The sequence below is a fragment of the Semicossyphus pulcher genome, unplaced genomic scaffold (genome assembly GCF_022749685.1).
Source record: "Semicossyphus pulcher isolate SPU_LCO1_2020_fin unplaced genomic scaffold, fSemPul1.0.p SCAF_8, whole genome shotgun sequence".
NCBI classification, from domain to species: domain Eukaryota; kingdom Metazoa; phylum Chordata; class Actinopteri; order Labriformes; family Labridae; genus Semicossyphus; species Semicossyphus pulcher.
This window is the reverse complement of record NW_027211759.1, coordinates 32,331,728-32,352,111: the sequence shown is the minus strand read 5'-3', so window position 1 is coordinate 32,352,111 and position 20,384 is coordinate 32,331,728. Positions and strand designations below refer to the sequence as shown.

The following is a 20,384-nucleotide window of genomic DNA, read 5'->3' as shown; positions in this document are numbered from 1 at the left end:
GCTGAAAATGCAATCCGATAAAGGAGAAGAAAGAAAGAGAAAAAAGTAAGCAAGAAAGGAGCAAAAAGAAGAGGCCGTTATTAGAGCATTTGAGTCCTGAGTTCATCCTAACAGAGATGTGCCAAGCCAGCACAGCAGAGAAAAACTGTTCTGTAACACAGCAGCTAAATTCCTCTCCTCTCCCTCTGACCCTGCAGCTGACCCCTCTGACCCCACTGTAACTGTCTCTCTGTGGGGAAAACAATGATGATAGATTACTTTCATCACAGGAAAGTGCATAAGAGCTCTTTTTTTACTGCCAAAATCACTAAAGGTGTCTTTATATTCCTCTTCAAAGCTACAAGCTTATGTGTCACTGCTTACATTAGTTTTGTGAGAGTAGTATAGTATGATCGAGCATACATTATCACTGACTGTTTTTACAGTCCTCTGTTCGAAATATTTGGATAAGTGTATATCCAAAAGTAAACTTATCCCAAGGTATCGAGGTACTTTTGTCACTTCAGCGATGTAAGCATAAAGCACAAAGTTTATCAAAACCAAACTACAGAAGTCTTCATTAAGCATGTCTTTGAGTGCAATATCATTAAAGAAATGAATTACCAAAAACTACGGAAAGAAACTGACTATTAGAAGTCTAGACAAATATAGGAATGACATTTGTTTGTGATTCTTGACCAGCACTCCTCTGAAACCAGCCTTGTCTAATCAGTACAGAATAAACAGAGGAATCCAGTCCCGCTTGTCTAATGTGTTCGGAATAACTCTGACCTTGAAATATGAGTAAAAAGGAAAACACTGCACCCTATAAACAAAAATATTCTCCTTTGAAAGAAGCCTTTCATCATGAAACAGCTGGTTCTTTTGCTAAGCATGTTGCATGTTTGCCTCCATTTCTCCGTCAACTTCCAAAACATCACAATTAATATGCTTATGTAACTTGTGCAACACCAGGCGATACATCCTGTTCTGAGCGTGGTTGAACACAACTTTAATTCACAGAGACATGTTCACTAAGACCACAGTGCAATTTCTTACCCAGCTGTGTGATTTTCTATTTTTTGTTGTGGCCAATATGGGGGGGATAAAAACACATCTCTCAAGCTTTATGTTATATAGATGTATAATCAGACGATTATCAGACTCGTATCTTTTTCCATCAAATTTTTGAGCATTCATTTAATTTCAACAACCTAGACACTGCTATTTTCTCTGCACAGTTGTACTGCTTGGGACAGAAAAAATAGCGCTTTCTAGTAACTTACTGTATATTTATTGTAAGTTTCTGAAGTTCTGACTTCAGATATTCCCACAGTATTTTAAACAATAGTCACTCTTTGTCATGCATATAAAGAGTGCCTCTGCTTACGTCAGAATAAATAATCATATTTTTATGAAATACAAATTAACATAAGAGTCCAGCTTTAAAGACTGACTTAACAAACCAGAGTGCTTGAAAACCTGAGTATAAGCCCTTCTTCAAGAGAACTGAGGTTCACTGGGAGTGAAACATAATCTGTGACAACTAGAGAGAAAAACAATGAAAACAATGCTTTCTGGGAATCAGGAGACAGTTCATCATGCTTCAAAAGTCAGGCGTGACAAAATGAACCAAGAGGAATCTACAATCTTCTGCATTTTTTTGTGACTTTTCATATAAATGAATACCAAAGAAGGTCAAAATTGGCAGAAAGAACAGACATGCTGAAATAATGGCACACAAACTGGAATCCATGCTCATTAAAAATACTTTAAAATTCACTACAGAGACACATTACTATGAAGCTTTATATGAAACAGATTAAGTGTGACATCTCCAGTAGACGTGGCGAGAATTGGAAGTTGAGCTCAACAACGCAGAAATTAAACATGATCTTAACACTGCAAATAAGACAAAATGTCATGTTGAGATGAAAGCTGATTTGAAGCACAGCACAGTGTACTCACAGTTCCAGTCTGAAGCCAGTCTATAAGAGCCTGTGCTGTTTCTGTAGGTAGTTGTGCTCTGAGGCTGTCTCTCCCCTCTTGGCTGGGTTGGAGCTCCAGGGCAAATTTGAGGTCCTCAGCTAACTGAATCACCTGCAGCGGACCAGTGCTGACGGGAGAACCCAGGTCATACATGCTGTTAGAGAACTCCGTCGCTGCTGCTTTTGAACCTGCAGAGTGTGTGGAACAGAAGGAGAGCACACACTTACTTATAATAAGATTATTCAGAACAGACAGGCGACTGCAAAAGAAAATCTATTAGGTTTATTACACCAGCTAATTTGCAAGAAGAACCAGAATGGAGCTTGAATACTCGGAAAAAAGAATTAAATCACAGCCACATATTCTCGTGAATGCATCCAAATTGTCCATGTGTCACCTGGATCCTTTCCCTGGCAGCCCACGCACGCACGCACGCACGCACGCACGCACGCACGCACACACACATGCACGCACGCGATAATTCATATCCTATCAACTCAGTCTCGATATAAAGTTCCAGAGCACCATCTCCAGCACGGGTTGTTGGCAATCTTTTTGATAATGTTTTGAGCATCAGGTTGGAAAATCTGTTACACATTTAAGAAATAATATTGGGATTAATATAATTTGTTTCACAGGGAGGGAAAAGGTCAAACCCAGTTATGCATCTGGAGTCATAGATCTGCTGGAACTGCTGAATAAGCAGCCACTTTTAGGAAAGAAAAGGGTCTCATCATTAAGTTTAGACATAAAAGATTATAGTGAGATTTGTATAATTTTGCTATATAAAAATTAACTGATTGATGTTTCTCTAAAAAAAGTAATTCAAGGTTTTCTTATTGAACTAAATTTACATATGTAATGTTTACTACAGAAAAAGTTAAACAGTTGTGATTTTTGCTGTTTATGGTATCAGCCAATAGTGACAGTATCTATTAGGGTGTACTTAAAACCTGTTGAGAGTGAGTGGTATTGACTTGGTATACAGCTGTAGTGGTGCCACCTTCATATGTTGTCTTGCATTTTCTTGTCATTAGTTACATACTGTGACACTGGCACAGTTTGAGCAGAACTCTTTGAAGCATTCTCTCCGCTTTACCCTGTAATAGGCCTCTTCACTGTTTAACTAATATTGTGTGGTCTCCTTTCCCATATTATTGTTATTTTACCATGATCCCTGGTAAAGTAACAAGGGACAACTTTGTAATGTGAGGAGGGGTCAATGGAGGAGAATAGGGGTCTTGCAGTCACTGCGCTCCCAGCAAATAGTGAATGGGAGATCTATTTCAATCACATCTATAACACAAATATGAAGAACATTAATTAGAGGAGTGCTCTCACACGTGTTCCCACTAGAAGTTAAACCATAAAGGAAAAAATGTTGATCATGGAATGCAATATGACCAACATATCTAAATTCTGTTGATAAGTCTCTCTAATTTCCTTGTTAGTGATTGGCTGATGTTATCGCTAATGGGATTTTTAATGTATTTCTATTTGTGGTCACTGAGAGCCGGAACAGCAACTCAGAGCACTGGATGAGATCAGCATGGTTTAGCCAAACAGCAGGGATGTGATGAGCTTCAGATGCAAAAGTATCTCATGTAAACCCTTCATCGTGCTTTACAGGATAAGGTGGTAAGTTGATAAAGAGGAAAAGATGAGACAACTTGTGCATTTGTGCAGGGGACTAAAATAGAAATAGGATTGCTTGTATGTTGTGTAATTATCAGTTAAAGAAATACTCTCTCTGCTTTGTTTTCCCACACACTGTCAATGCACCAAATGACACATATACCCAACCCAGTTACACACACAAAAACATGCACAAACACGCACATATAAAACCAGAAAAACATAAAGGAGGCAATGTCACAGGTCAAGTACACAAAGTTGACCAATTTGCAATTTTCTACAGTTTTTTAAAACTGTAGGTTTTGTTTTTCATCCAAAGCTATTGGCCTCCACACTCAAAAACATTTATGGCCAAAAATAAAATACATACATGAGACCCTCCCCAAAAAAAAGAAGAAGAAGAAAATAAAATAAAATAAAAATATGTACGAAAGACCAAAAATGAGGAATATTGATGAGCGCAATACATTGTATTGGAATATGTACAAATGATATCTCTGTTTAGAATATATTCGCTTTGAAGAATGTATACCTGCCAACAGGCATCCTTATAAACCTGGAGCTCTATTGTGATACAGACCAACCCTATTTTCCCAGAATTCAACATACAACGAAAATGAAGGAAATCTTATTTTGTAGTAATATAATTGTAATGCAGGGTAAAGTTAATCAATGACATTAGCAACATCTAACTCCATAGGCCCTGTGTCCACATAGCGTCTTTTACTGGCAAAAAAGCGCTGGCAGGGTCCTGGGGTACGCTGGGATGAAGCGCTTTAGTGCGGTGAGAGAGAAAACGCTCCACTAGGGGTTTGTTTCTATGACAACAATAAGTTTAACTTACTACCGAGCTAACAACAAGCTTACAACACGTAGGGCTATAAAAGCACAACACTTACTAGCAACATTTAGTTTCCGGCCAATCTGCTCCCACAAATGGGCTTTTCGGTCTCTATTGTGTTACTGTTTGTTAGTCATATCGTACAGCTCCAGTTAGACAGCCAAAACAAGTTGCACCTTCATGTTGTGTTGTTGGTGGTAACCAGGGTGATGAGTGGCACCCCATCTGATTGGTTGCCTGAAAAAAGTGGCGGTGATGACACCAGCACCTTTCTGAAAAGGAGTGGCTACACAAAAAAGGTGGAGCGCTCTGAATAAAGACGCTGGGTCAGGGCCTTTTCTCTAGGTGGCCGCATACGGCGCTCAGAAAAAGGTGCTATGTGGACACGGGCAGCGGAGTTATGGACATTGTTCAGCATATTTTTCAGCAGGAAGTAAGCAGCAAACAAAGAGAGCTGATCAATGGAAGACAAGCGAACAAGGGCATACTGCAGTTTCGTAAAATATCAAAATTCCTTAGTCATTTCTCTTGTATGGAAACCCAATGGGATCAAACTTCGCTTTTAAGATCAATAGATCAATAGTAGGATAGAAAAGAAGTTGGATAGAAGACAAATTTCTCACTGGCTCCCTGGTATACATCGGCCGTAGAAAAATATTATACTAACTAATGTATAATGTATGCAGCATTCACTTAACTTTAGAGCACTGTGTTCTCTGTAGCATCATTCTGATGAAGGGAGCAGCACGTTGATACAGACATCAGTTCTCAACATGTTTGTAGGAGTTGAGCCTGTGAGATCATATGACTTCCACTCATGTAGAGACTAGAACCAGATGTGGAAATGTCCTAAAAATTCAGCCAGTTATAAAGATGACACTGCTACTTCATAGCTATAACCTGCGATGATGTCATCCATCTGCTCCAACGCCGCCTCCAGCATGTGACTGGCATCCGTTTCCATGGTGATGGCGGGAAGCATCAGATCTCAGATGTTCCTATGTTCTGTAGAACAAGAAAAAATAAGAATTATTAGGTGATAAGTAACTTACTGCACATTGCCTTTTTATATAAAGTAGAGACAATGAGTATGACACTTAAATAACTACAATAAAGAACACCTGATGTTTTCACAACACAGATGAAGAAAAATGGCATTAAATCATAAGTTCAAATATAAATCATAAGAATCATGTCTGCTGATATAGGTTAGTGGTGCTGAACTAAAAAAGAGTAACAATATTTGGCACAGATTAGGTGAGGCTTAGATCAGAATGTTACAATGTTAGAATGTTAATGTAGAAGCCTAAGCTTGTGATGTAGTTTGCGCATCCTCCTGTCCTGCATGGAGACAAAATAAAGCAGCTATGGAGATGTAGATGCTCTAACAACTGTAATCCAATAAGGGTAACGGTAAATGGACTGTACTTATATAGCGCTTTTCTAGTCTTCCGACCACTCAAAGCTGCTTTTACGCTACATGTCACATTCACCCATTCACACACTCATTCACACACTGATGGCAAAGGCCTAAGTGCCAATCTCCAACCTTCCGACAGAGAGACGACCGACTATACCACTGAGCCACAGCCGTCCAAATCTAATGTATCTTGTTTGATTGGCTTCCTATGGGCAACTTTCTATGGGCTTTGAAAATCTTAGTCTCAAACAAAATACACACCAACATTAAGAAATAAAGAAATATGGAATAAAGAAAGAATCCAGCACAAGAAGAAATGTACTTATTAACATATTACTGTGGGCTTTAAATGCTCTATGCCTTTTAAACCTCTACAAACAGACTATCTGTAGCAAGTGGATATTTGCCCTGAGAAACTGGTGATTTACAACATGAGGACATTTAGGTTATCTTTAACATAATATTTTCTGCTGCTGGAAAAAAATACCCATGATAATGGTTATATAAAAACACAACTAATTTTGCATTTAACCACATGATGATATTTCACTGAAAATGTTAGCAGATGATAGTATTTCAATAAAGGGGAAAAGTCTTTGAAAGAGTATTTTTGCTCTTACTGTTACAGGTGATAAAATGACCTTATTTAAGTTAAGAGAGAGTGAGCAGACTGTTCTTAGTGATAAACAATCACCAACTAATGATTAGTAAGGGTTCCATTCTACTAGTGTTGTTGCAACAGAGGTCCAAAAAAATTAAATTTCCAAATGCTTTTTAAAAATTTGAAACTCTGTGCAACAAGTTCTGGTTAAGTTTTGAGCATTTTCCCTCTAAAACTAAACTAAAAATATCACAACGCTCAATCTTTTTTCTTCATATGGATGCAACCCATATATCCACATGTCTCTGCAAACCACCACTGCAGGCAAGAATAAAGTGTACGAATAGCCAGGAGATATTCCATAAACACAAGCTCATAAAACACATGTATTTCAGACCTTAAAGCAGGAATGACTTTTCTCCACCATTGCCGCCTCAGGATCCCCCTCCATCTACCCCTCCAACTCCTGCCATCATGGTTTCCTGCTCTTTACTGCACCCATCCTCCCTCCTGTCACTCCATCTTTGCCTGGCACTCATCCCTTTTCTGTCATCTTTCCTTCAAGGCTCTCATCCTGCTGTCACGCTGTCATGCTGACTTACGGATGAATACACGTCAACATGCGGAAATCACCGGGAAGGACAGTGATGTAATCCACAGACACCCTGAGAGAACAAACCCCCCTGCAGAGCAGCCTAATGCTCATCTACATTAGCACTAACTTTCACAGCCACAACTCATCATGACAGCTGACTCCAACAATCTGTATGAAACGCAGCGAGTGAACTTACAGGAACTAGGCTTTCAATACAACCATTTTCAGTCAAAGAGTCTGCTCCTATGATGTACATGTGTGTTCACTTTATTTTTATTAATGTAAATGGCTCTGTATTACTCTTGTCGAGACAGAGAGTGACAGCACCATTCAGACACTGTGACAGAGGGACTGTGTTCAACAGCACTGTGACAACAGTTGACCCTCAACCAGACAACACTGCTATTGTCTTTGTGTGTGTGTGTGTGTGTGTGTGTGTGTGTGTGTGTGTGTGTGTGTGTGTGTGTGTGTTTCAGACAGTGTGTGAGCAAGGAAGTTCCATTGTGATGATGTGTGTATGTAAAGGTGCTGATATAGAGATTAGTGTCCTGTTCCAGCACATAGCTGACAAGACAAACTATAACAATCGTGTCCACTGTCTTTATTGCGCAATCTGTACAACTGCCATGTTTGTGGAAAAGGGTTTGTGTGTGTTTGAGTGTGCGCTTGGGGGAAAGACAGTGAAAGAGAGAGGTGTGTGTTTGTGTGTGTGTGTGTGTGTGTGTGTGTGTGTGTGTGTGTGTGTGTGGTTATTTGGATCTACTTGTGAACTTGGACTGAATATTGGTAAAGAAAAATGTTTAAGAGGGAATATTTTCATGAAACTGTAAATTCATGTTTTCTTTAGCCACATTATATTCATGTAAAAAAGAAAAACATTTCTTGCAACACAACATTAAAAACTGTCCCTTTCTCTTGTCTTTTGCTTTAGACAGCTGTGTAACTGATATTTACATGGTTGTCCTGACAGCCAAAATACAAGGAACACGGACATGACTCATAACAAAGGCAGGGCGGAGTATGTTTTTTAGCTAGTACACATGTTTGCTTTTGTAGCATGTGGTTGTATGAAGTTAGATATTCTGAAGAGATTAAAAGTTAAAACCCTTGTACTAAAGTGATTATCTAGCCTGTTTTAACTACTGGATCATGGATGCAGATTTATTTCATTCATTTATGGTGCTGTGAATGTAGAAACTCCCAGCAGGTTGCTCTGCTGTGTAACACCGTCTCTTACCTGTTAGAGGATGAACGAGAAAAATATTTGGTCTATTTAATATTTGCAGACTGTTTTTGTTTTTTCTTTTTAAGAGTAAAAAGAATTACACACTAAATAGTCTTGTCATTTCCTTTATTATTTATCCAAAATCCATGCTAAACTGAAGGGAAAGAATCTTCTTCTGAGGTTATTTCATACTGTCTGTGCTCCATGATTTCTAATTCATGTCTTGGTGGATTCAGAAACAGACACGCCTTTTCCCAGCAAGAGAGAATACTCCAGAAAAACGAGTTTGTCAAACATGATGATATGCGAGTTGTTTCTTACAGCTACTCCCGCCTCAGTGTTGACAACTCTCTCCTGAGTGGAAAAGAAAGCTGGTATTCTGCAGTGTGTCTGTTGCTTTAATAATGGCCAGCTTTACTGAGAGAGGAAAAAATGTTGTCAGGTGCTTTTAGGAGGTATTTATATGTATTTTCACATCTGCAAAATTTGGCTAAAAGAATTGTTTGGATAATTGCTTTCAGCAGTCAGCACCAACATTTCTTATTTTACACAATGCTAAAGGTTAAAAATTGTAAATGACGAAAAAGCTCCATCTGCAACTTATATGGGATTTTGATATATATATTTTCGATAATGATAGCGTTTTTAGAGGGGAAAAATTCAACAATTACTTATATGCTGCAGATATAATTAATTTTTGAGCTGGAATAAAAATAAACAATTTTCACATTAATTGTGCATCAATTTTCCTGAGACGTGACTCTACAAGGGCACTCAGAAAGCTTCTTTCTTAAACAAATAATAAAAAAAATCTGAATCAGAAATATTGTTTTGATCCCACAGGAAAATTATAGCGTTTAAGTTGCTCACTAAGAGAAAGAAAGAACATTGTTTTATGTTGTCATCCAATTCTATCCAATTCTAGTGCAGACCACTGTCTGCTAAGCTGTGATGCTCTGCAACATGTGCTGCAGACAGTGTTGGAAGTACTGTAAACTGTAGGTAATAGTTGTAAAAGCAGGAGTCCTGTATGTCAGACAAAGTGTGTGTTAAGACCTCACCCCAAACATTGTTTTCTGCATTGTATGTCCTGTTTCATATGAGAAAACATGCATGTCGATACAGATATCTGTAACAGGCCCATATCGGCCAGATTTGATCAGCCTACAGATGTATCAGTCGAACTCTTCTGTCTAACTTTTCCATTCCAAGCAAGCGGGTCAAGCATGTTTCCATATTGACAGAGCAGTTTACTCACAACAAAGGATGATGCTTTAGAAATATACACATGCGCACACTACTTCCCCCAGCCCCGTGCTATGAGAAGGATAGGCTACTAGCTGAATAGCCGTAGATCCAGCACCCTGCAGTCGAAGCATATTTACTTTCAGAAATCACCACTGTAGCTTGCCCGGGCCACAGGTTTCACAACAACTTCTTCCTCTGAGAAAAAAAGGAAACAATAAAACTACTTCAACTTTCAACACTGAAACACGGTATACTGTAGTTGTCAGTGATGGAGTGAAACTCCAGTGTTAAAAGGTTCAGTCAGCCATTCAATGTCCCAACAAATAATTGGTGTTTCTAGCCCTGCTATCCATTACATTAATTATGTGATTAAATCAAACATCTGCTAGGTGTCTGTATGCAAACAACCAGATAAAGAGATCTTTTCTATGTATCGAAACTGTATGTGAGATCAGAAAACAGAGCAGAACATTTGCTTTTTTTACTTCGGCCTCTTTGAACTCAACCACACACAGATCCCTGTATGAGAGAAACATGGTGACAAGAAGGAAAAGAGGAAGACAAGGTAGATATGAGCAGAGAGGAAAGAGTGATTATCAACTGCCCCTACAGCTGACTGAAAGCACCCATCCCAAAGCTATGGCTCAATCATTGTGGGCAACCCATGTGTGCTGCTATCAATTTCATTACAAGAGCCGTCAGGACCATAATAACACCTCAGAACATTTCTGTCAGACAGCACTGCTCTTCATCACTGCCCAGCTCACTGGTCTGCACGCCAAATTCTAGAAACTTCTGGGGTTTAGGCCATTGTTTGATATAGGACAATTGTACTAACCAACACAGAGAAATGATACCTGAGTAAGAATAATGTAGATTGTTTTCCAATATGGTCATGTCTCTTTTCAGCAGTTTGCGCAATGTGGAGACAAGCCACAGCTTGATATTTCATGGAACAAGTTAAAATTATGTTTTACAGTAGACTTTTTGGTTGCCCAGATTTTGACCTGTTATAGCAGGAGAAACACCGGTGTTATTAATTACACTTACAATGCCTGAGTCCCATTAAGTGTAGGCCAGTAAGCCATGCATGGAGCTGAACCGTGCAGCTGGCTCTCCTAAATAGAATGCAGCTATTATTCATATTATTACTTCCAACTGTGATTTTCCTTCAATGATGTGTTTAAAGTAATATGGTCTGTTGTCATGACTACCAGAAACGGTTGTCACTCTATATAAAAAGGCCTTGTGTCAGTAATTTCACAATAAGGTCATAAATAAGGACCATCAAGCACTTCCGTGTCAGCATCTAACGTGGCATACAAAATACACGTCAGGCAGCAACATGGCTTTCAAAAAATTGATAAAGGTAACAAACCATAATGAAGAGAACCCTGACCGTGTGGTCTTCGCAGACAGTCTTGGTTTCTGTAGGTTAGCTGCCAACATCTTTTTTGGTGTAAACTGGTAACTGCTGGTGGAACGCACACATGAAAGGTCCTCAAATGTCCCATTCCAGTTTTATCTTTCCATCTTATTATATTATACATATTATATTCAGACGTCAACTCAGCTACGTTATTAACTTTGCTCCTGCCTTAAAGGCAGAGACAGGTACAAAGTAGTTTTGTTTATTAATGTCATGGAATAAACAGCATTTAAATAGCTGTTATGGCTTGTTTTTTCTTGGCTACTTCAGGCTACAGGCAAATTTGTGTCCAACCATACCCTGTGTGTAATAATTTGACAGAGGCTCAAATTTCAAATGTGATGTTTTGTAAATTACGGTCCAATTTAGCGTAGAATAGATAATAAAGCAAGGTATGTTTTACAGCATGTGATTGACAAGTTGCTTCCCCGGCAACCTGTCAACCAGGACAGAAGCAGAACGCATGGTTCCAAAAGTGAGATGCTGACAGCCAATATGCAAAACTCAAGGCTTTAAAAGGCAGATTCACAAACCAGTGGGTGACATCACTGTCAAAATCAAATTCAAATTTTATTTGTATAGCGCCAAATCATAACTGAAGTTATCTCGAGACACTTTACAGAAAGAGCAGGTCTAGACCGACTCTTTGTTATGTTATTTAAAGAGAGGCCCAACATGAATCACCATGAGAGCACTGTGGCTCCACTTCTTTTATACAGGCATTATGTCAAACACAACATTGAAATGTTATTGTCACATTGTTGTTGTTATCTTAGCAAACAAAGTAAAAATAATGCTTTAGTTTATGTTTCAATATCAATATATCAATTGAATTATGAATAACTTCTATAATAATGTCACACACCTTTCCTCACTGCTGAGAATGAGTTTAATTAAAAAACCATCAGCTGCTACTGGCCTGAGTGCAAGCTGCAGTATCTGCTTTGTGAAAACAGTAAGAAGCACAACTTTTTTATTTAGTCAGATTCATTTCTCTGTAAGTGGACAACTTTCTCCTCGGGCTCACTTGCAGTCCAACACACAAACACAGAGGAGACAGCAAAGCTATAAAAAGTATCATCTCAGAGCTTAGTCTGTGGGCTTGAACACTGGTTAGATTATCTTTTCTACTGTATGACTGTGGGGACGGTGTGATCTGTGAACCGTGGCTAATGTGTGGCTGCTGGGGGAGCAGGAATACAGAGTTTCATGAGACTCCGAGCGCTGCACTCATCTGTACTGCTGTGTGCTCAACTGTCTACTCTTTATTGTTCTATTTAATCCTGTAAAAGTGCATTTGATTCAACTCTGTTCTGCTTTGCCTAGTCCTCTCAAGAAAATATGGCTGTGTCTTCTGCTCTCTCTTTATATTATCTGATTGTTTTCTACTTGACAGTTGTCTGTGTTATACTCTGCTCAGTCCAGTTGACTTCTCTCATTTCTGCTGTAATCTAGTTTGCCCTCAGAGTGAGGGTAATGAACCATAACACACAACAACACATGACTGCCAGTCAATGATCATCATGAGGGTATCAAACAGTAATGAGAACATTCAAACATTACTTCAAATCTTCCTGCTTTACAAAGATGTCCCCATAAAAGGCCTCAAACTGAAGTTTAGTATAACATGTAAAATAAAATCAAGTCTTAAAGAGGATGTAATTTGGGAAAATCTATACTTACAATTACTGACTGGCTGATGCACATCCTTGTCTGTCCTGATTACACCTGCATGATATAAAAAGCTGCTGTCACATGAGAGGGAGTGATGTACTGAAAATCTCCTGCAGTCTGTGTCTACAAGTTACCACAGAGCAGCTACTTTGCGTGATGTACATTTATCTGCATGCTTTAACTTATCAGGCAACCAGTGAAATAGGAGTCTGCGGTGTGATTCTGAGGTACCAGCCTGATCAATATAGACATTCATGTTAAGCTGTAATGGTAATTAACAGTATTCAGTACACCTAGCTGAGGCAGAATGATACACAGATTGAAAAGTCCCAGTGATGTTGTTCTCTATATCAGCACTCATGGAATGCATCGTGTCCGTATCCGAATGCCTCGTATCAGATTACTTGGTCGGAACTAACTGTTGTATAATTTTTTAATATAGCAATGACGTGCCATAAATGGACAAATATTGAAGTCCATATCTATGATTTACAGGTCTTACATCTTCAATACATCGTCAATATTCCTATTGAGATGCAAACGTTTCACATAAAGAACAGCAGAATTTACATTCAACTATAAATTAGCAACATTCAGCAACAAGACAAGTCAAATAATCCTTAATCTGTTTTTTATAGTCTTCCATGCTATATAAAATAAAAAAATAAAAAATAAAATGCTGTAGTTAGTTTTTTCTGTAGCTCAGACCAAGATAAGAGAGCATAAGTTTGACACAGTACCTGTGTTTGTAACGTGTCGTTCCTGGACAAAAAAAAAAGTCTAATTAGCAGAAGCCTTTTTATTATTTATTTACCACCACCTCTATAGCAAGCACAGTCTTTTTTTGCTTCTCTCTCCTTCCTTAGCCATCATGCTAGCTGCCCCCAGAGTTGCAATCAAACTGACACACATTAATCTGAAGCTATAGTTGACACCAAGCAGGGGCTTTATCTGTTTTGCCAAATGTGAATGCATGGGCTCCATCATAATGTGAATGCATGCTGTGTCAACACAGGACAGGTAGAGGAACAACAAGTCAGAATATCTTGATCACATCACAACAGGGTCCTATACTCTTTACATGGTGCTTACAAGGAAGGAATTAATTATCTGACCTTCAAAAAGGAATTTCTGCAAAGAACTTCTATTAATTATGATTTTTTTCCAAGGAACCTTTATGACTTTGGAATTGTAGTCTTATGAAATAAATGACTACCTCAAAACAAAGACACACGAGTCGACGGCACACCTCTAATTTGTAGCAGAAGCCTGAAGGACAGTTTCAGAGCTACCGTTGTTAACGTACACACATTCACACCTGGCAGGTATCCAGTACTACCACATTCTTGCTTTGTCAGTTACTGTGTGACTATAGTAATCATCTCGGGGAACAACTTACCCAAGGGCACCAACAGCTAAGATCAATAGATTTCACCAGTAAAAAAAACCATGTGTTTATTTTTGCTGTTGAACTGTTTGAATAGCTAGAGTATGAAGGACTGCCAAGTGAACATATGAGTATATCAAAGGGCATTTTACTCACTTAGTATCTAAGGCAACTTTGGGTTAGGGGTGTAATGATTACGAGCATTTAAATATACATAATACTTTATGCAACTTAATGTACTGTAAGAAAGAATGATAAAGAGCCAAAGTGAAGAAGAGATAAACTTTAAAGAGACAGTAGAAAAAGAGATTTCACCCGAGGCAGAGCTCCTCCAACAAAGGCAAACAGCAGAGCTGATATGAGCTGACACTGAGCGGATTGATGTACGACACTTAGCCTCTGGACTATTATCACAAGCATAGCTTATTACTTATCATCATTCCGCTTACTGTAATCAGAAGAGGATGGAGAAACACAGGCACACACAACTGGGCTGGATGTCAGTGAAACATACTCATTTTCACATCAATTTCACCAATATGAGCCCAGCATTAAGTCAGCCAGTGCGAAGATAATGTTGTGACAGAAACTGCAGGACAGATTACAGTTTGGTTCTCTAAATGTTTCTCAGGGGCAGAGCTGCTCTGGACGCAAAACTAAAGCAATGAATCAAAGAAAACAATATGGAATGAACTTTACTTATTTGTAAGGCCAACTTGAACACACAACACTAACTAACCTACATTAGCTAGCATAACCTTAAAAAGTAAGCTAAGCAGATTTAAAATGGGAATATCAACAGTTAAGTATGTACTTTGGTTCTAAGGGATAATGTATAGTGAGCAGGTTCTTATAGTGAAATGGAATTCCGACAGGGTGCACAGGACCCCGACGCAAAGCAGCGGGGTCTTCTCTGAGGCTAGGAAGACAAGGTGAACAGGCCCGCATGAATCAGCGCCTGATTGAGGTTTTCTGTCTCCTCATTTTCAGTCTGTTGACATTTTCTGTTCAAATCACCATCTTTAAACCCTGCCGTATCCTGTACTGTACTGTGTTCCGTTTCATGTTTACTTCATGTGCCGTCTTAAATTTTGTAGATCTCTCTGTTGAGCCTACAGTTTTTGAGTCTTTCGACCCCTAAAGCTTTCCCTCCCCTGTGTTTGTCTCTTTTCTTTGTTTCTGCTATAGAGAAATAGCAGACCTCGGAAAGCCGTTATCAACCCATTAGATTATAGTATTTAAAGAGCTGTGTAATAAAACTGGATAGTAATTGGTTTTGGTTACTCAAACATTCTAAACATGGTGGTATGTGTGAGTTCATGTGAAGATAGAAAGAAGTCATCAGACCACCACTGAGAGCGGTGTGGAGTGATATTTATAGTTTTTGCCAGAAAAACTTTGAATGATATAATTTTGGGCTGTGACAAGTGTAACTCCTTTTGCCAAAAATATGTAAAATGTCAATACACATTAACAGAGGCCTTTTGTTTTGTGTGTTTAGATGATCATGGGATTTTTAAATATAATTTTTAAATGATACAGCAATATTATATTAAAAAAATACAAATAATAATAATATAACAAAAGCTGCTAGGCAATGGGAAAAAAATAACCCAGCATATGGGTTATATTTAACTCAGCATATGGGTTATATTTAACCCAGCAGAGTTAATTTGACCCGATTTGGTCATTTGAATGACCCAGACATCGGGTTAAACATAACCCAGCACTTGAATCAAACCAACCCAGCACATGTTCTGCCCCATAGTGACCCTGTCACATACAAATAGAAGCTGGTCAAGATTGGATGCACATACATTACTATGTAAATGATGAAATCTCTAAGTACTTACAATTACGTAAGAGTATCACGCCAAAGCGAGATGCTCCTTTTAATGCTACATCTAGCCTTTAACTCACTGAGCACAGCTCATGACACAAACATTCCTCCAGAATGATCAGTTACACACAAGTTGAGATTCTGGGTTAATTATTAAGTGAACATTCAAACATCTACAGAAAGCTGTCATTGTTTAACAAAGTGGGAAACCCTGACATTTAAATTTCCAGCTTTACCAAAACCTTCAGATGGTTCAATTACTGGGACGGGCCTGTGAGAACAGGAAATGCCAGAATGCATGTGAACCTTTACGGCAGAGAAGACGGGTCAAACATTAACACAGAGCAACACAAGAGAGAAAAGCACACACACATGAAGTTAAAAAGAGAGGGGGAGATAGATGTGTGTGTGTGTGTGTGTGTGTGTGTGTGTGTGTGTGTGTGTGTGTGTGTGTGTGTGTGTGTGTTAGTTTACCGTTCCTCCTCATTTGGCTTAGCCTGTTTGGATTAGTGTCACCAGCTATAGGCCAGCCCTAAGCCCCGCAGGCCCTACTGTCACACAGGGTAAATACAACTGCGTGTGTGTGCATGCACGTGTAGACCAAGCCAACAGGAAACACCAGATTCTTCACCAATTAACTTCAATATGATGGGACCACTGACATTTGAGATGAGGATGTTATGTCTTTTAGTTTAGACTGAAAGTCTTCTTCTTCTCTCTTTCTCTCTTCTTTACTGTAGTCAGTTTTTTTTTCATTTTCATCACATGGCTGTCTTGGTAGCTAAGGAACTAGTGTCAGACCAACAAATTGGTTTGCCATGCCCCTCATTGAGATACATAAAAGTCAAATTTCTCTCACTTTCAGTTTGTTAGATCATTAACTTTGAGGCCTTTTTGGAATTGCCACTAAATACCCCATTGGAGCCCCATTTGTGAACTGCCCAACTGTACAATGAATGTAACATGTTTACAGCCTGGTACAAAAAAATATTTTGTAATATTAATGTTTTCCCATACAGCAATATATTTATGGCGGCCAATGCACAAGAGTAAGGATTGTTGGCTGGCTGTAGGGATGAGAAAAAAGGTTCTTTAAAATTACATTAAATTAGCTCAATAAGGTTTTTGAGTCAGATATATAAACAACTCTGGTCAGCTACCACCACAAAAACAATCTCTTTCTGTCTGTAACATAGTGGTTAGCTAGCTCTACGCCAGCTAATGAATTAGCTCTTGGTACAGACTATGGCTTTGATAACATTGCCCTTGGCAACGCCTGGCTCCTCTCAAGAGCCAACCTCTTGTGAATATATGGTCACAGCATACAGCCACAATGGTGACGAACAATATGCCAAGCTCAAGGCTTCGAAAAGGCAGTCACAGCGGCTCCATCCATTCATTATACATTCTATTGTTGCTGGTATTTTTAAAACCCTTAAACTTAGCCCAAATAAAATGTACGACTTATTAAATCTAGAGTTACACCAAAGCTCTACACATATTCAATAACTTATTTGGACTTGTATCTAAAGCAGGTCTTTTGATGTTAAATCATGCAGAAACACTGTGACAATATTGCCATAAATATAGATGAAAACTGTCATGAAGACAATGAGAACAAGGAATGCCTAACAATGAAGTTTTTTTTTAACAAAACAATGGCAAATGGTTAGAATAAACCTATGATTGATTGACTTTTATCCAACATCTCCAGGACTATATTTAGCTCTTCCACCTCATCACACTAGTGCGCTAGCCAAGGATCGTTAGTTATGTCTCATACATGGCAGAGTGTGTGTGTGTGTGTGTGTGTGTGTGTGTGTGTGTGATGACCAGAGTAAAATTACTTTGACAGGAGATGTTGCACAGCTTTGTTACACACATTCACAAAGAAGCAGAGTACTGGGCAGCAGTAGTGAGAGCTTTTTTTGTCAGGCAGAACAAAATAACAGCCTCATGAGTATTTAAGTTCTGATGTTTTCTGGTCTTTGGGGTTTCCTGTTCACTGTTATATTTGTGTTTGGCAACCCAATGTCTGCAACACTGAATTTCCGTAACCTGACATCTGCTAAAGGCAAAGAGCATGATAAACAAAGCAAATACAATGTTTTAATGTTATCTTTGCAGCACTTTCATTTCCTTCTAAAGGTTTGAGTTTATTTTGGCTAATAGAGTGCTGAAGGAATGAGTCATGAAACTATGAAATTATATTTTTGCACATCCGCTTTCCTCGTCTCAAAGTCAAAACATTTTTGATTTTTTTGATTCGCAGCCTAAAATTAGTTTTGTGGTCAACACAGATTTTACATTAGTTCTAAGACATAAAGTACATCAGTAAATAGCTCAGTCATGAATTATGAAGATTTAACATCTGTGCTAACAATTGGCTAAATAAGACCATAGAGGTTGTCTCAGACATTAAACGTTGTCATGCTAAATTCGAGCAAGTTGGAAGCTTACTGGTGGTGATGTTGAAGTCATGCCACCATGGTGTAAGAGTACAGTTACTGCAGGAAACACGTGGGCATATTTACAGTTTTTAAACATTGATTTAGTTTAATAGCACCATGAGGAGTTACATCAACTCTAACAAAACAGTGAACGCGTTTGGAATCACTTACTACTTAACATGCAGTCCACTTAATATAAACTGTATATTTAAAGTGAGTGATTAGTGATCTGCATTGTGAGCATTATACAACCGATGCTCAAAAACCAATCATTATAAAAACAACAATAACATAATTAATGGCACTAAAAAAAGACTGATAACCAACCCCCGTTTACAGTCATTAATCCTTAACGATAAGAATTAAAGATACAAGCTCTCCATCATGTCCACACATTCTGATGCATGCTCTCTCTAATACTTGCAGAGACACACAGTTACACGGTACAGATGTCCCAGGAGCAAAGATATGCAACGAAGCTTTGTTTTTTCCGTTTTTTTTTAACTGTTTAACAGCTCGTTTCATTTTGCTCTCCTCTAAAAAAAGACAACATTTTATTTAACCGTTTAACTGGTAGTATTAGCTGGTTAAAATGCTTAACGGTCAGTAAACGGTTAACCGCTTAAAGTGCATATTCCTAGTCCAAGTTTGTTTTCCCGCGGTGGCTGTGGCTCAGTGGTAGAGTCGGTGGCCCAATCTGAAGGTTCGGGGTTCCATCCCTGACTGCAATAGTCACATGTTGAAGTGTCCTTGGGCAAGACACTGAACCCCAAATTTCTCCCGGTGGCATAGCCATCAGGTATGAATGGGCCTAGACCTGATGGGAGATTGGCACTTTGGCCTTTGCCATCAGTGTAGGAATGGGTAAATGTGACATGTAGTGTAAAAGGAGCTTTGAGTGGTCGCTAGACTAGGAAAGCGCTATAAGTACAATCCATTTACTTTATACCAATGAGCTAACTAGTCCTCTACATTGAACTTCCTGAGTAGTGCGTAGGGAGTAGTGAAAGATGAATGATTTCAGACACCACTGGTTGCTCAGCAAAGTTCATCCAGTTGTTTTGTTGCAAAATATGTGATTCTAGAAGCTTGGTGAAAGTAGTGAATACTCTTACACTGTGTCCTAACAGCATGCAGCACATCTTACCGCATCAGCTTCATTTCACTGTTTCCTATTGGAGTGTGCTAACTGGCACCTGACACCCTGTTTCTATTTTCATTCCTGTCGCTCGCATGGACAAGGACATGGTGCGGTTAATACTTGTTGTAATGAGTAGTTACCTGTATGATACCTCCCCGTTTCACTACAAAAATCTAAATAAAGTGGCAGCTGGCTGGAGGGAGATTGCCAAGGAGCTAGAAGGGTCCAGTAAGAAAATGTTTCTTGATATTCTTTTACTTTTCTTGCTCAACCAGCTTGTTAGCTTTCTTTACAAAGTGAAGATCGTGGTGCAATAGTATTCATATCTGTGATTGCACTGTTTTGTCTTGACTTGTGTCGGGGCCGTGGGGACCCAACAATGATATCAACATATTTTAATATTGATATCAACGTCTGTTAATATTGTAACGTTACACAATAATAAAGTTAGGAGGCATTATCGAGTTTTGTCTTGCTTTATAATCACACTTAACATACGCTACTGTGGGCCATAGCCAACGCCAAAACAACAAAACTGCCATTAAAATGTCTGTTTTACCTGCTGCTGTTAGCTTCAGCTCCACGCTCAGAGACTGACCCCATTCAAAACTGCACAGGAAGTACAACAACCCACCTTTTTCTCGCTCTCTGCCTATCACAGGTGTGATATCTTGCACAGATCACTGTCATAATTACCATAGGTGATTGACAGGTTTTCGGCCTCTAAGCTTCTCGCATAACACATTCCCTGACATTCAGGAAAACTCGGTCTCTAGGGCACAGCTGATAGCAATATGGTTTGTTTACATGACGTAATGGAAGTGTAAATTTGGAAGATGCAGTGTGGACAGCAAGTGTCCGTTGCAACACAATGCGACGCGATGTCCGACGCTCGCATGCTGTTAGGACACATTGTTAGCTGGACGAGCA

The 20,384-nt window shown here is 38.9% G+C and overlaps 1 protein-coding gene across 7 annotated transcripts in view; it reads right to left on the bottom strand.

Moving 5' to 3' along the window:
• The window catches only part of ppfibp2b (PPFIA binding protein 2b), a 90,242-nt gene that overhangs the window by 49,761 nt on the left and 20,097 nt on the right, over positions 1–20,384 (bottom strand). For 5 of the 7 annotated variants that reach the window (XM_069685747.1, XM_069685742.1, XM_069685743.1 and 2 more), the window contains exons 2-3: positions 5,345–5,449; positions 1,948–2,156 (exon numbers count right to left, since the gene is read on the bottom strand). In XM_069685747.1, the coding sequence (XP_069541848.1) occupies positions 1,948–2,156; positions 5,345–5,426 (291 nt within the window). In that variant the 5' untranslated portion in view covers positions 5,427–5,449. Of the gene's footprint in view, positions 1–1,947; positions 5,271–5,344; positions 5,450–12,645; positions 12,685–20,384 lie in introns of those variants that run through there. The other 2 variants (XM_069685739.1, XM_069685744.1) reach the window with 2 other exon arrangements.